Raw genomic sequence first — 15,843 nt, 5'->3', positions numbered from 1 at the left:
AAAATAAGAACTGTTTGTTTTTAGATGCTAATAAATGTTGCTTTTTTTTAAATTTACCTTTTACATGCAATACATTGAATCATTGTTTGGATAATTTTATAAACAAATTATTTTATTTTCTTATATTTTAGCACATTGTTAATGTGCAAATTATGTAGAAAGGTGCAGTGACTTACAAAATATATTTTTTAGGAAAAAAATATTTTTAATGAACGCTTAGGCCTACTACACTACAATATTTTTAACACTTGCCCCAAGGTTTTTTTTTTAATGTGGTGTCGGTGTAAAACGTTAGTGAAACACTTGGTTAAATTATTTATTGTACATAATAAAATAAAAATAAATTGGAATATACATTTTTAATGCATTTTATGAAAAAAAAAATTCAATGAATTTTTAAAAAAAATAATATAAGTAAAAATTACTATAAATGCCCAGGTCCTCATGGTGGTTTTAGAACTTTCGAGACACTTGAGCACAAAGATTTGCTCACAAGCTTCAGGGATTTCATCTTGTTTGTTAAACTAAAAATTGCTGCCCCCTAGTGAACATTGTTACTTCAACAGTCCTCGAAACTAAACTGCCATCTTCCCATCAGGCTGACTCCTAAAATAAAAAAATAAATGCTTTTGCATTGTAATAAAAAATCCGTTATGTGAAGTCATGACTAGTTTTGTTTTGTTTTGATTTTAATCCGTGTGATGCGATGAGTTTATTTAGTGACGGTGTGAATGTGAGTTCAAATGTTTCGCAGGCGCCACATGGTTACATTTCCCAGCCTTTCTACTCTTTTTGGTGTTACTTAAAGGGGAAGTCAACCCCAGTAAAAAAAAAAAATGGAATAAAATGTTCTGTGCACCTACTCGTCTAAAAATGGCATTCTGATCAACATTGCGTTTGCGGAATATGAGTTAAGCAGCAAAATGTCATGCCATGTTTCAACAAATTGGCCCGCTTATTTTTGGGTTGACTTCCCCTTTAATACACCAATCTGCCTAAACAAGATACAAGTAACTATCTTATCGATATAAACATTTAAAATTTAAGAATATTAACTTCTTTAAGACTTAATGTGAATATTTTTTCCTGAAAGTTAAATACAACTGAATTGCACTGAGGCCGTAATTTTGTCGCTTACCACAAGAGGGAGCCCATATTTTGAGATGATATAATAATGTAGCCAAACCTCCCAAATAATGCCAAACTCGAACAAGATGTGTATTAAAAAAATAATAATAATAATAATAAAATAAAATAAAAAAAAAAAATTAAAAAAAAATATATATATATATATATATATAATAAAAAATATATATATAAAAAAGTAATTTTCAGACCATTTATGAAATATGAATCATTTTCTCCTGGTTGTCACAAATTAATACTTCCAGATTCATATTTCAAAAACAAAGCCGGAGATTCCTTCCCCAGCATGTTTACGGTACAAACAGACATTGTCACATTTCAAGTTTACTGTACACACACACCGACTAAATATTACGCCGCTCTCGTTTCATCATTCAGCGTAAAGTGCATTTAGTCACGAGGCGCCAATGTATGTATTTGGTTTATGCAATATGCGTCACCTCGGGTTGAAATGCGATGCACGGTGTACTCGAGCCCTCTGAACCACATCCCGTCTATTTGTTAGTGCGCAGGAAGTCGCAAGTTTGTTGCATCCTGCAGAGCACAGCACTGTGGCCCGAGTTGGAGCACTCAACGTTTGAAGGATTATTTCTATTTATATGTCGGAATAGATGACACTCAACTGTATTTCTACACTGACATGGTTGCATATTGATTTTTAAGTCAGGCCAAGATGCTGAAGTGAAACTACAGCACCTAGAATTAAAAAAAAAAAAATCTGCAGTTTTTCACATGCACATTAAAATGCAAACGTTTAGTGACATTGTAAAACAATAAATTGTAATGAGAGTCAATGGGATTTGAACTATTCTCATGTTACATTCGAGCAAATTATAAACTCCATTACTCACGGTTTCAATTGATATTTTGTGAATTAGCTTGCATCTGCTTTTACATCCATACATGGTTATACATTTCTAAAATATTGCACAATATTTTGTTTATTTCTTCTTTTTTTTTTAAATGTTATTTTATAAGTGATTTTTATTTGGAGTGACATATTTCTATTTTAATTATTTTTTTTAATGAATTATTTTTGTTTTATACAGCATTTACACATTTTTCACTCCCTTTAAATGTGATATGTGAATCAATAAAATAAAGTTATTATTATGATTAGCTGTAATATAAATCAACATGATAAATCTCTTTTGTTATGACTTAGAATCAAGAGGATTTTTTTATTTGTTCAACACACACACACAAATAACACCATAAATACATGACAGTTAAGTACTAATCAATTTCCAATCAATTTAAATTCCAGGGAAGCTGACTCTCGCTTAAGTGTAAATGGAAATCACGTTAAAAGTTGTAGATCCAATGACATTATTCCCGAATATTTTTTTTTTATAAAGCAGGGACGTGAAGAATTCAAATTGGTGTGCAGTAAACTCGACCTGGGGGAGTCTTTGCTGCTCTCATCTTTCTCACCCTTTTTATGTCTCTGGCAATTACTCAAGTGCGGCTCAAGGTTGAGATAAAGTGCAAATATCACAAACCCAGTCTGACCTCCCTGAAAATAGAATTCACCGCCACTATCTCCCGATAGCGTCCTTTTCGCTCAACTGTCAGGCAACTTGTGTGAGAAACTCTTTGGAGAGCGTGAAGAAAATGAAAAAAATGCACCATGTCATGCGTGAGCCTGTTTTAACAAGAGGGTGATAAGGACTTTGGGTCACAGGTGATAACGCAGGAAGTGTTGGAATTCTCGTGAGCGTGCGGCGGCACTAACAGCCGAGGACGCGCCACGCGGATGTGGACCATCGGGCCTTCCGCTCGTTCCATTGACATGTTATCCGCCGAGCTACGACAACATGACATGATCGGGGTCAAGGTTTCCTCTCCTATCTTACTTTGCATAATTCAGGTCTTCATTGCGAACGGGTCAGTGTGTTGTCATGGGAAAAAAAATACCAAACAAAAGGATTTGGCGCCATCATGTGGTCTCTTGGGGCCAAAGAACTAAGTTGAAGTGAGTTGAGGGGCAAAAGTAGTGCTTTGCTGCCCTTCTGTGGCTCTGTGAACTTCAGCTTCAATTTCTGTGTGTCAGGTCTGCATGCTAATTGACAAGTGCAATTTGGCAGCTTGGTGATGAATTTTCCCACAAGGGAAAAATATAATCCATGCCACTTCAAGTTGTCATGGTAACAAAATCTTTACTTGACGCGGTGATAAGCTCTTCGAAACAAAACAACTTGTAAAAGATAAAAACAACTGTAAATGTACTGCAATTGATCATTTGGATATTTTGAAAAAATAATGACACATAAATGGTATTATGGCACCTTAAAACTGCTTTTCATTTCTGACAAATTTACATGAAGTGCCTTTTCGAAAAGGTTCATAAAGCTAATATGTAGCCACCTAGCATTGGGACCACAATCAAATCCATTTTGTCTTTTTAGGGAGCTCGTCAGCTTGCCATTGGCCGGGAATAATAGGCTCATTTGCATGAGACAGGACCGCCCCCTCAAAACCGGCTAGTTTCAGCAATACTAAATCAGATTTATGGACAGTACCGATTGATTTTATTGATCAAGCGTTCCAAAGGCGTGTTAAATAGATGGGAACTGTTTTAAAATGGTGTGTGTGGAGGGGCAGTGGGGCACATAAAAGGTTTTTTTTTTAAATAAATTGTGAACATTGTTAGCGAAAGCGGCCCCTCCCTGGAAGTGTGCACTGCGCAGACTCGCGGCTCTTGGCTGTCAGGGCAAGGCAGACTTGACAGTATGGCGGCGGGGTACAGCTGGAAGGATGCTACCGTTGCCAGCGGTGTGTCCGTCGCCGGCAGGACGTAAATGGACTGTTGACGGCGCCGAGAGAAGAGGAATAAACGCGAGAGGCTCGTCGCCGTGAACACCCGCCATGGCCAGGCTCGCCGACTACTTTGTGGTGGTCGGTTACGACCTCGACAAGCGAGGTGGGTGCTGCTGTTAGCCGCCTAGCATCTACGGCCTATTATTAGCTTCGGGGGGGAAGAGTAGGCGGGGATGGGCCGGGCCGCCAATCACAGCTCACCGGCTTCGGCGGCTGTCGTTCGGCCTCTCGCGACAACTTTACACCGAGGATTCACTGGCAGCTCGGGATTAGGGTGCTCAGGTTCGAGCCAGCTAGACAGTGTCGCTTCGGCATTTTTGGAAGTGACACGTTTAAAATTCGCCTCTCAACGCCTAGCTGTTAGCAATGAACACAATTCTAAGGTGAAGCTCTTTGCTAATGTTGACAGTAAAGTTCACGCTAAGGAGGAGCTAATGTTAGCCGGGCACTGGTGTCGGTTCGGCTGCGACCCAAAACGAATTTATTCACCTGTTTTAATGCATCTGCATCGTGCCAACGTGTTGCATTTTACCCATTAATTGAATTGGCACTGTTTTGTTGGCGGGGCTCCAAGCACCCTGTCCCTCTAGAAAAAGCTCCCCCAGATTTGTGCAAACTGCAAATCGATGTTTTTCCTCTTGGCTGCGTGGCTGATTGTTGTGTGTTTTGTGTGGATTAACCCAGATGGATTTGCACCCCCCCCCCCCCCTCAGCACCACCATCCTGCCTGCTCCCTTGTGTTGTTGGGGACCTTGTTTGGACCGTTATCTGAACCCCCCCTCCCCCCTCCCCTTCACCCTGAGCTCTGGCCTAGATCTGTGCAGTATAATGGCTCGTTTAATCATGAAATATTCAACCCGCCTATCCACTGGAAGCATGCAGCTTGCAACGTGGTTACACACCATTGCGCCTTTCATTTATTCCCAGTAGGCAAATTGCAATTGCTGTACTCAAAAGCTGCATGTCGATCTTGAGAGTGCAGTTTTCCGCTCGCCTGGCTGCACCTATTTAGAATCTCGCGTTCGAGCCGTGAAGTTAAGTTCGGTTGCAGGATGTCATTACGTGGACAATGCGAACGCTGCAGAAACTCCCCTTCCTGTTCCCGGCGAGCCCGAAACGCAACGGCGAACAGTGAATCAGGCCATTTAAAATCATCTGGAAGCCAGACATGCTCAGGTTTTAATGAATCACAACAGCCTGCGCGTTGGTAAGCCAAACAGTTCCAGTGCCAGGATGACCGGTGATTGATTGCTGCTGTCGAGGCTCCTTTGTGAGGTTGATGCGGAAGAAAGCGTGGGGGTAAACATCTCAACGTGACGCAGAGAAAGATTTGGATTGCTGTTGGCAGTGGTTGAAGTTAACAGCTGATCAAAGCGTCAATAGTGATATGTGATGGAAAGATGAGTCAAAAGTGTAATAAAATGTCTAATAGGAAAGTAGTAGTTTTTTTTTAAACCAGCATCCTTGCACTTGGGTGCATTAGAAAAATAATGAGTAAGAGATTTATTTTTAGATATCATCTTTCAAGAAGTGTTCTACATGATACTGAAGTGTTTTAGAATATTGAATTAGAGTTTACATGATTAATATCGGCAAATATTTAAAAAGATTTGAGGAGGAGTGTCTACTTGAATAATTAAAATAAATTCTTCATCTCAGGACAGAGGCCATACTGCTCATTTATGGATGTAAAATAATGCATTTTAAAATACTTGGGAATACATTTTATTGTATTACAATAAATACAAAAAAAAATCAGATAAAAATATTGCCTATATGAGGCCTGCCTTCCGTCAAATGAGAAAATACATTACGCTAACATATTTACTTTCGTATTTACAAGCGTGCCAATGGAATGTTGGCTTGTTGTCCTATTTGATGTGGTTAAGTTCTCTCGTTCCCCACGTGTGTCGAAATAGCATCAAACCTAGAACGAAGCAGTCCTCGATCATAAGAATACCAGGAATTCCGCGTTTCCTCTGGAGTCTAAATATTTCACGCATCCTGCCTGCCTCTGCGTGCGTGCATGTGCGCTTTATGTGTGTGTGTGTGTGTGTGTGTCACCCGCCTGGAGGAATGTTTTGCAGGCCCGGGCAAAGTGACAGGTAGTCTGGGAGGGGTCTTACGTCATTGCTGCTCACGCGACCGACTCGCACCAAAATCTTCACCGTGGGGCTGATTTTTGTGCCGAGATGGTGCCTGCGTGGAGGCGAGTGTCCCGTCCTTGCCGGGGTGTGGTTCTCATCGCAGGAGGGGTCCCTGGAGGAACAGCATTGTGTTTTGACGGCGGAGGCTGCAGCCAATCGCGCGTGAGGTCCGAGACCCAAACAGGAAATGGGGAGAAAACCTCAGAGACGTTTTGGTTTAAATGGAAGAATCCACATTGTCCCCGTTTTAGCACGTTTATGTTCACTTATTTCTGTGGGGAGGATGTTGATAAGAAATATATAAATAATGTATGTGCACAGCTACCTTACAGTACGTGATAGAGCGACTAGAACAGGTGTGGGTAAAGCATGATCCGCGGGTCACTTACGGGCCACTCGGCAATTTAATCCGGCCACCCGTTGTGTTTTTTCTTTTTTCATTCATTTAAATGCTTTTTTTTTTTTTTTTTTAATTGGTTCATTCAAAATACATAGAAAAATAAGCAGTTTTCCAAGCACATCTGAAAATATGTTTTAAAATTTAAATGAACAATTGGTTAACTACAATTAATGATACATTATTCAAAAATGGTCACAAAATTTCCACACTAACAGTGCGACCTATAGCGTATGTTTTGGAAAAAAAAAAAAAAAAGAGAAATCTATTCAAACAGCTGAACTTTATTTTGATAGGTGTGTGCCAGCTCGAGTTTGAATGCGATTGGCTAATTTTGAACAGTGCACTTTTAAAACCATGTGCACACTTCTACAACGTAGTAATTCAACTTAATAACTTAGTTATTTATTTTTTTTAATTGAACAGGGGTGTGTAGACTTTTTGCTCGTCCATTTTGGAATTAAAATGCGGCCTGTGAGCACTCCTGATGGTTCCATGCAGTTCTGCACATTTTGTTTGACACTTGAATGGACTGAATTGAGATTTCACGCAAATAGCCCCCCCCTCCTAAATTGTATGAAGTTGGAAAAAAAAAAAAAAAGCCGACAGCCGTGCTTAAGTGGTAAGAGTAGGACTGTATGAATTATGTAATATATCTCAAGTCATGTTCCTCATTGAAATATGCTGTAATGTTAAATTAAGCTTGATCGCAATGGGATGTCCTTCTAACCGGAACACATTTCCTCCATTTTGGATGCTGGGGGGTTACAACTCTGTGATGTCCAATTTTTTTTTTTTTTTTTTATTTATTACATTTTTAATTTTTAATATTTTTAGGAGGGAGATTCTGTGTCTGAAGTCACTGTATTATTATTATTTTTTTAATATTTTTTTATTTTTAAAATTTTTTTTTTTAGGTTCGCTCTTTGCTTTTCCCCTCGATGCCGATTTGGGGGTCGTTGTTCCATTATTGATAGGTTACAGTGAACTTTGCAGCACGATGACTAATTTAGGTCATGCTCACAAGCGTGAAATAACATGCAAAGATCTACAACATGGGGTGAATTCGGAGGGGAACAGGCCAGAATGTTTTCATTTTTTTGGGGGGGGGGGGGGTTTGTGATTGTGATATATCAGTAATACAGAATTTAAATGCTTGTCAGGAACCGGGTAGCGTAATTGGACATGTTATTTTTAACTTGCCTTCACAATATAAATAACAAGTCCCAATTCGCTTGCTTAAAATGCTGATTTATTCACCTGTTGGCCATTAATTTTCGTAATATCGCGTTAATAGTATCATTTCCCAAGCGTCGTGCGAGGCCCCGTGTGTAAAAGGAGGCGTCTGACGCTGCCAACAGTGCCTGCCTGTGGGCAGCCACTTCCTCCAGTGCCTCCAGAGCAGGGTTGCAGCCTTTCAAGCCCTCCTGAAATAACCCCCACAATCTGCCTTTCATAGGGGGGGGGTGCAAGAGGGACTGTGGTCCACTCGACGTTTGTGTGTGTTGGCTGCTCACCCGTCGGCTACTCGAATGGCTTTGTGTTTGGTCGGTTACTGTGGTAACGTTAACCCAGTTTAGGGCTGCGGGTTTGCGATGAGTGCTCGCTGCATACTGACCAGCCAGGCCTGGATATTTATGATAAAGCGTTTTTTTTTTTTTTTTTTGTATTGGTGCATCATGATTTCTTGCATTAATTCAATTGGTATAGTGTGTGTATACTTCCTTTACGATACTTTTCGAACTCGTGATAAAACAATGAAAACCAGCATAATTAAGCTTGAATGATATTAGTTGTTCTTCGCAGAGGATAAAAAATTCATGCCTGTGACTATTGGTTTTGTCTGCCCGCTTATGTTGCTATCATTTTTGTTGCGATAAATCATGCTAGTTAGGTTAGCTAGCCTATGGCGTTAGCCATTATGTTGTAGATTATTAATGACACGTGTTATAAGCTATCATTTTAAATGGAATCATGTTGCGTCACCGCAATTCATTAAAATAAATATTCCTATCGTGGATAATTGTTTTTTTATTTACTGAGAGATCTGTTAATTTGATAAGGTGAACACTTTTTTTTTGTTTGTAAACATCACATTGCACCTCCATTTTCAGTGTGCGTTATAAGCAAACCGTCTGCTCGTTTCAAAGCTTGTTTTCAACGTCGTTGACGAAGCCCCCCGGGCCCAACGCTTGCCCTCATTCCTACAACGAGGGGGCCGAGTTTGTTTTCCGGGGGCGATCATTACACACACAGGAAACTCTTGCACGACGTCTTCACTGAAGAACCTGCGGCTTGTAAGACCTTCTGACGCATATTATGCAAATTAGCAGCAAAGCTTGTGTTGGCGCATGTGTGGGTAGAGCAAAGAAAACAATTTGTTTGGATTTTGAAAACATACGCCAGATTTCGGGGTTCCAAGCAATCAAAAATTGTGGATTGTGAAAGTGTTTGTTTTAGTTCACATTTTTATCACATTTAATGGAATTTAACCGAAAAACGTAAACGCAATTTATAAAAGCGTAATTTGTGATCAGGATTTTTTTTAAATTTAGCTTTATATACGATTTGGTTTTAACAGGGTGCTAATTTAATTTAGCTTTATATATAAATGCATTTTCTCCTCGTTAGATTTGGTCCGTCTTCTTAGCACTGACGATGTTTTGTACTCCATAGTTGTGAGGAGCGTAAAAATACGCTAAACATAGGGTGTAATTCTGCTCGAGGGATGTTGTCGGGGATGCCCCCCCCCACCTCCTCTGGTGTTGATGGCTTCCCTGGAATGTGAAGAATTTCTCCAAGTCCTCATCAGACAAAGGCTGAGTCAGTACTGCCCTGGTTAAGTCTTCTGGCGCTCGAGGGAGCAATCGTTTGAGTCCCCAAGGGACGAATTTGGCGCGTCCAGGGTGGTTTTTTTTTCGATTTGAAGATTGAAAAGGGGGGGTTGTCAGACTATGTTCCGGCCAACCTTATGGTCTTGGTTAAAAATGACCGCCCCTCCCATTTGTTTGAATCCGCCCAGTGCTGTGATGCTCTGGGGAGTCAGCGTAGAGGCATGCAGGGAAAGCAAATTGCCTGGTGAAAAATTTGAGCAATTTTGGAACGCGACGTTACGTTCTTTAGAGGACTTTGGAAATTCGTCCCCGGTTTTTACAAAGAACATTTAATGACTAATTATGGTCAAAGTTCAGAATTGTCATTCTATTATGGACTAAATTGACTTCTCCTCGGGATGTAACGATTTACTCAAGCTCCGATTAAATTTAAATTTTCAGTTTACGATTTGATTTTTTTTTTTTTTTGATTTGTTCATTTAATGACCAAAAGATTTATTTTATTTTAACATCTGCTTTTTGTCCTTGTTACAAAACGTAACTTTTTATATAACTTTGCAAAAAACGTACAAATTTTGACCGTTTAAATAAATTTCTGTCTTTTGAGGGTTTTGTTGGTTCCAGAATTAAACATGAAGAACTAAAAATTTCCATATCGATTCTTTTATTTTGTCTTTACATCTTTCTTGCAGTTCAAATCGCTTTTAAATCGATTTTCGATTAATTGCTGCTTCTATTTTTGTATTACTTATTGTATTTCTGCAGTTTACAGTTTTGGCTTTTTTTTTTTTTTGTTGATTTTCTTCAACTCTGAGATCCTGCAAAATTGGCGCACTAGAATCAAAACAGAAGATCCGGCGTCTGTTCAACTTTAAACGCATCCACCGGATTACGACTTTGTAATTACCGCTGTACTATGTTTCCGTTTTGATCCATAGCCTTCAGCTAATTGGAGCAAAGATACTCTTTCTCAAATTGTCTCAAGACTCATTTAGCTGATTCAGGTTTTCGATTGCTCTGACCCATTTTCCATTCTTAATGTATTTAGTTGCAGGACTTCCGTTCACGTGGTTGGTCCGTGGATTTATTCACTTATCTAGCAGAAGATTAAAGATTGCACATTTAAGATGGCCTCCACATCGAATCTGTCTCCCAGTCCCCCGCTGGGTTGGTTCTAATCTCAAGTAAGTCCTGCGACCGGTTTGAATGAACTGATCCAACCTTGCTCGTTGGTTCGAGTTAGACGCCATTGTGCTGTGTTTAGAATCATCATAATCATTAGTTTCCTTTCTCTTCCTCCACGACGACTTCAATAGATTCTGAAAGGTTATTCAGATGCAATCGTAAGCGTTCGATATTGCGAAGTCCGAGAAAAATGATCGCAATGTGATGCAAGGCTAGTTGGTGTCCTTTGCAGAATTTCGGCTGTGCGGCTGTTTTTTTTTAAAGCTCTTGGTCTGTCTTTTTCTCAAGGACCGGGTTGAATTAAGCCAAAGTTTCCCGTCGTTCCGTTTGAATAAGCGCTTATCTAAATCTTCCTCTGCCATCCATCAGGGAGCACTTCGCAACGTCCTCCGTTAGAATGGAAAGACGCTCTCAGAGAGCCACACTCGTGTTATTAATAATCCGGCCGTGGTAGCTCGCACGCTGATGTCTGTTTCAATCAAACTGTATTTTGTTTTTCCCCATTAGTCTGGAGAATAGTGTCCAGTGCGAAAGCGAGAGAGTGGGGGGGCGGGGCTCGTTTTTTAGGAAGGATGTGCTGAAGTGCTTTTGCACAAAATAACATGTTCGACATTGTCTCATAGATGTTGTCAGATGGAGATTATTTTTATTTTTTATTTTTTTGCTGCTACAACTGCCATCTGTTTGGTTTTTAAATGTCAGCCGTGTTTACACGCAGACGATATCGAGGATGGAGGTTTACCGCTGCGGCACTGCTTGCCACTGTCACACATTAGCAAAAAAAAAAAAAAAGGATGCTTATCAGGTGTCCTAAGCGTTGTCTTTGGTCACCCAAGTATGCCTTCGTGTTTTCCTTTTCGTCTGCTTACTACAAAATGCAAGCCGGACTAGTGATAGGGCCGATACCGATTGTTTGAAGCCGATATTTATTGGTTGAAAAAAAGTAATAAAATGGTGTGAAAATGTTGAAAAATAAAAACTCCAAAACTTGATTTAGTTAAAATTTCTTTAATGTTTATGGAACAAGTTTTTGATCTTAGAAAATCGACAACTTGGTTTTAAAAGTCAGACAAAAAGTTCACGGAGCTCCCAGGCTGAGCTGCATGTTTTCTATTTCAATGAAAACAAACAGGCAGCTTTCTGCTGATTGGCTGCTACAAGGGTCCAATCAGATGATGCTGTGGGCGGGCCAATGTGCTTCTGCAGGCAGGGCCACCAGCACAACAGCGAGAGAGAGAAGTGTGCTGCAGCGAGCCGAAATAAACCAGCATTCAATTTATCGGCCTCGAAGTTAAAAAAATAAAGGCTGCAACATGCCAAATATCGGCCACAATAATCGGCCCGGCCGATAATCGTTCTTTATTTTTACTCGACGTGCCACATGTGTCAAACCTCGAAAACTCGCTACGTGATAGACGGCTCACGGGACGGCCGCCTCTGTCGTCGTTCCAGCACGCCATAATCAGTCAGTTTAAAATGTTGATCTCAAAGTCTCCACAAAGCTGGCATCGGTGTCATCGTATGTCGGATTTGGCCGAGTACTACCGTCCGTTTGAATTATTTTTGCATGGATGTCGCTCAGCTTCCGAGCGGCGACGCCACATTCTTCCTCTTTGGACTTCCAAGCGTTCCACATTTGCTTCCAGTTAGGCTTTCCACCTCATTTTGTGCCCAATTTCACATCCCTGCACGCATCCAACATGCAACCCTCAAGCGAGTCGCCATGGAAACTGCCTATTGTTGTGTCGCTGTGGTTTCGAAGCCCTTGAAAGCAGAAGTTGCGGTCTGGGTTCAAACACGCGCGTTCCAAAGAATGAGCCGCACGATCCTTTGAACTGACTCCTATTGCTCCGCGATCACATGACCCGTCTTTATCCTGTGTCATAGTTTGACGACTATTTGTCCTGTGCACACACACACACACACACAGTCCTGCAGTCGAAACTTTTAACTTGACCAGTTTCATTGATTAATTTTGCGTTCAAAGTGAAGTTGCGAGCGGCGGTTGAGTTACGTCACAATTTGTGGATGCTCGGGCTAACGTTTGCAAAAAGCCGCCATCGATTCTGAGGAGCCTCGCAGCAACAAGACTGACTCTGACTCTGACAAGAGTGAACCGGGCGTCAATAAAGTACAACCGAACTCAGTTTCGCTCCCGCCGGGTTTCGCCGTCCGTCCGGGAAAATACGGTGATGATACCGCCGTTTGTTGTGTATCCTGACCGGAAGTTCACGTGCCACTGAGCACCGAATGCAAAAAGTGCTGCGTGCGTAGCGTTCGCCTCTCGCTCATTGGCTCGCTGGCGTGCTGCCACTGTGTCTCGGCCATTAATGGGAAACGCCACAGCTCCCGTTTACCAGCAGTGTTTGTTTGATTTTTTTTTTTTTTTTTTCGTATTATGTGCACTGCAAGTCCGCTTCCATCAAATGGTCTAAATATAGATTGGATTTTCACCCAACAGTGACCTGAGAATGATCTTGTTGATTTAATTTGACAGTTGACATGAAATGCATATTACCGCCATCAAGAGGATTTCATTGGAGCAGTTCTCTTCCGAACAAGCGGCATGCGAGTGTGCTATCTTAAATTTATAGACTGACCCGCCAAATCCAACCAACGAAGGGCAAACAAAATACAACCGGGCACTTTTTTTTTTTTTATCAGATCAGAACGTGGTGTTCGCTAAATTGGGATCTGCGGGGAAACGACGCAGTTCTCAGTGTTTACATTGCGAGACAATGATTGAGCTGAGCGACGAGGCACACATTTCGCTGTTCCCTGCTATTGTTTCTGTTTTATATCACGAGAGAAAAGGGAAACTGAGCGCTTGCGGGGTCTAAATCGGCGGAAAGTCATTGAGTTTCCTTCCCCTAACTTGTTTGTTGCTAGCGTTCTGAAAAGAAATAAACATCGCGATCGATTATTTTGATCAATCTTTAAATGTCATGCATCTGAGATTGCGTGTTGGTGATTTTGTGTCGACGATTCCGTGACCCTTTCGTTGTTAAGTACGGCTTGTGATTTGACGGTCATTGTTTCTGATAACACTCGCTCGCTTTTTAATAGTTGACTTGGGAGCGAGGATGACTTGAGGAGTGCGTTGTGTGTTTTGGTGGCCGGCCCGCTTTGTGGATTGTCAGTTGCTCTGTTGTAGTTCTCGCTAGCGGGCCCACAGGCGCCGTTGGTTTTTGAAACATCGTAATTTCTTGGAACATTGGGTGGCCTGTTGCACGCTTTTCTGCGCGTTGCATCGGAGGGGGATGAAGTCGATCCTTCACGCGGATGAATGCGGCTACTGTATTTAGACGCATGCCGGGTTTCCGATAGAACTAAGCTGAAAGACCGGCTTGTGGCGGTTACATAAGTTGGCCTGTTTTGTGCCATTGTGCGGCCAAACCAAAGCATGACCTCATTAACCAGGAGGCATAAATGCAAATTTTGCATATTGATACTATGCTCTGATATCCAGTAGCCTCTTGATTTATTAGTAGAATCTGTTCCGAGACCACACAAGACAAATTTCTCCTATTTCAATTTAACATTCCCCATTGAAATTACTTTTATTTTTTTATTTAATTTATGTCGCCATTCTTTAGGGATGCGACTCTATGGGTAGCTCACGACTCGATTCCGATTCAGAGACCCACAATTCTATCCGATTCTGTTTCAGAGCCCCTCGATTCGATTCGGATGGCTACAATTAGATTCGATTCCGATTCAGAGCCCCTCGATTCGATTCGGATGGCTACAGTTGGATTCGATTCCAATCCAGAGCCCCTCGATTCGATTTGGATGGCTACAATTAGATTCGATTCCGATTCAGAGCCCCTCGATTCGATTCGGATGGCCACGATTCGATTGGATTCAGATTCAGAGCCCCTCAATTCGATTCAGATGGCTACAATTAGATTCAATTCCGATTCAGAAACCCTCGATTCGGATGGCTACGATTCGATTGGATTCCGATTCAGAGCCCCTCAATTCGATTCAGATGGCTACAATTAGATTCGATTCCGATTCAGAGACCGTTGATTCAATTCCGATTCGGAGGCCTACGTTTCGATTCGGATGGCTACGATTCGATTTGATTCCAATTCAGAGCCCCTCGTTTCAATTATGATTCAGAGCCCCTACGTTTTGATTCTGATTCGGTGGCCCACAATTCGATTCAGATTCCGATGCATTCCATTTTATAGTCCATGTAAAATACTAGTTTGTTTTTCTCAGGGAAGACAAGGAATTATATTTCACACTTTGACTTTTATTAAAGTGGCAAGGCAACCCGGTTTCCAATCATGTGTCAGCACAAATTCCAAAAAGTGCTAACGCCGGAAGTAAATTTTCCTATAACAGAAGATTTATGAAAAAATCCCCCTACCATTTTTGTTCACAAGTCATACATGTTGCTTTTATTTCAATTCTAATTTAAAAACAGTTGAATTTAAACATTTTGGCCCATGAGTTGATAAATCAAAACAAAGCGATGTCAAATGTTCGCCCGAACAAGGAGTGACCTCTGTATCTCTTCCTCTTCTTTCCTCCGTAGTGGAAGGCGAAGGTGAGGGTCAAGGTCGCATTCTACAGCGGTTTCCTGAGAAAGACTGGGAGGACAGCCCGTTCCCACAAGGCGTAGAGCTGGTGAGTGAACGTCTGAAGACGCACATTCCTCTTGTGGAATACGGCCAGAACAGGAAGGAGACTCAAGTCCGTCAATGTCTGCGGCCACGACAAATCATTTGTATGATAGAGGAAATAATGTAAAGTGAATCATATGATGTCTGCTTAGATGTCATTCCCTAGTTGGTCTAGCATGACAAAGAATTTTTTTTTTTCTAAATTAATGCCCACTTTTCGACAAGTGAGGACGTTTTTTTTTTTTTTTTTTCCTTCACCCCTTTTCCTCTTCACGCAGTTTTGCCAACCCAGCGGTTGGCAGCTGGTCCCCGAGCGTCAGCCCGCCTCCTTCTTCGTCGCAGTTTTGACCGACATCAACTCCGAGCGTCACTACTGCGCCTGCTTCACTTTCTGGGAGGGCCAGGACAACCCTCAGGTGAGATCATGATCAGGAGCGTGTGAGCCAATTTAATATTTTATTTATTGATTTGTTAATATATCCGTTCCCTCTGTGTTTAGTTGCAGAAGACGCGGGTCGGCGACGTGGATGAGGTGGACGAGGAGCCAACTATCATCCAGCCAGGTCAAGTCTTTGCCCCCAAGAGTCTGGTGCTGGTGTCTCGGTTGGACTACACGGATGTTTTCAGGGTAGGATGCCTTTAATCAGATCTGGGGAGAAAAAAAAATCATTTTTTTTTGT

General features: G+C 41.4%; 1 protein-coding gene across 5 annotated transcripts in view; it reads left to right on the top strand.

The window, feature by feature from the left end:
- Positions 1 to 3,836: 3,836 nt before the first annotated feature.
- The window catches only part of sbf1 (SET binding factor 1), a 32,934-nt gene continuing 20,927 nt past the window's right edge, over positions 3,837 to 15,843 (top strand). For all 5 annotated transcript variants that reach the window (XM_088288224.1, XM_088288223.1, XM_088288221.1 and 2 more), the window contains exons 1-4: positions 3,837 to 4,069; positions 15,076 to 15,167; positions 15,442 to 15,579; positions 15,663 to 15,791. In XM_088288224.1, the coding sequence (XP_088144350.1) occupies positions 4,015 to 4,069; positions 15,076 to 15,167; positions 15,442 to 15,579; positions 15,663 to 15,791 (414 nt within the window). In that variant the 5' untranslated portion in view covers positions 3,837 to 4,014. The remainder of the gene's footprint in view (positions 4,070 to 15,075; positions 15,168 to 15,441; positions 15,580 to 15,662; positions 15,792 to 15,843) is intronic.

This window comes from Idiotropiscis lumnitzeri, chromosome 2, assembly GCF_059441095.1.
Source record: "Idiotropiscis lumnitzeri isolate Australia: NSW breed Sydney's pygmy pipehorse chromosome 2, RoL_Ilum_1.0, whole genome shotgun sequence".
NCBI lineage: Eukaryota > Metazoa > Chordata > Actinopteri > Syngnathiformes > Syngnathidae > Idiotropiscis > Idiotropiscis lumnitzeri.
This window is presented reverse-complemented; position numbering and strand designations above follow the sequence as displayed.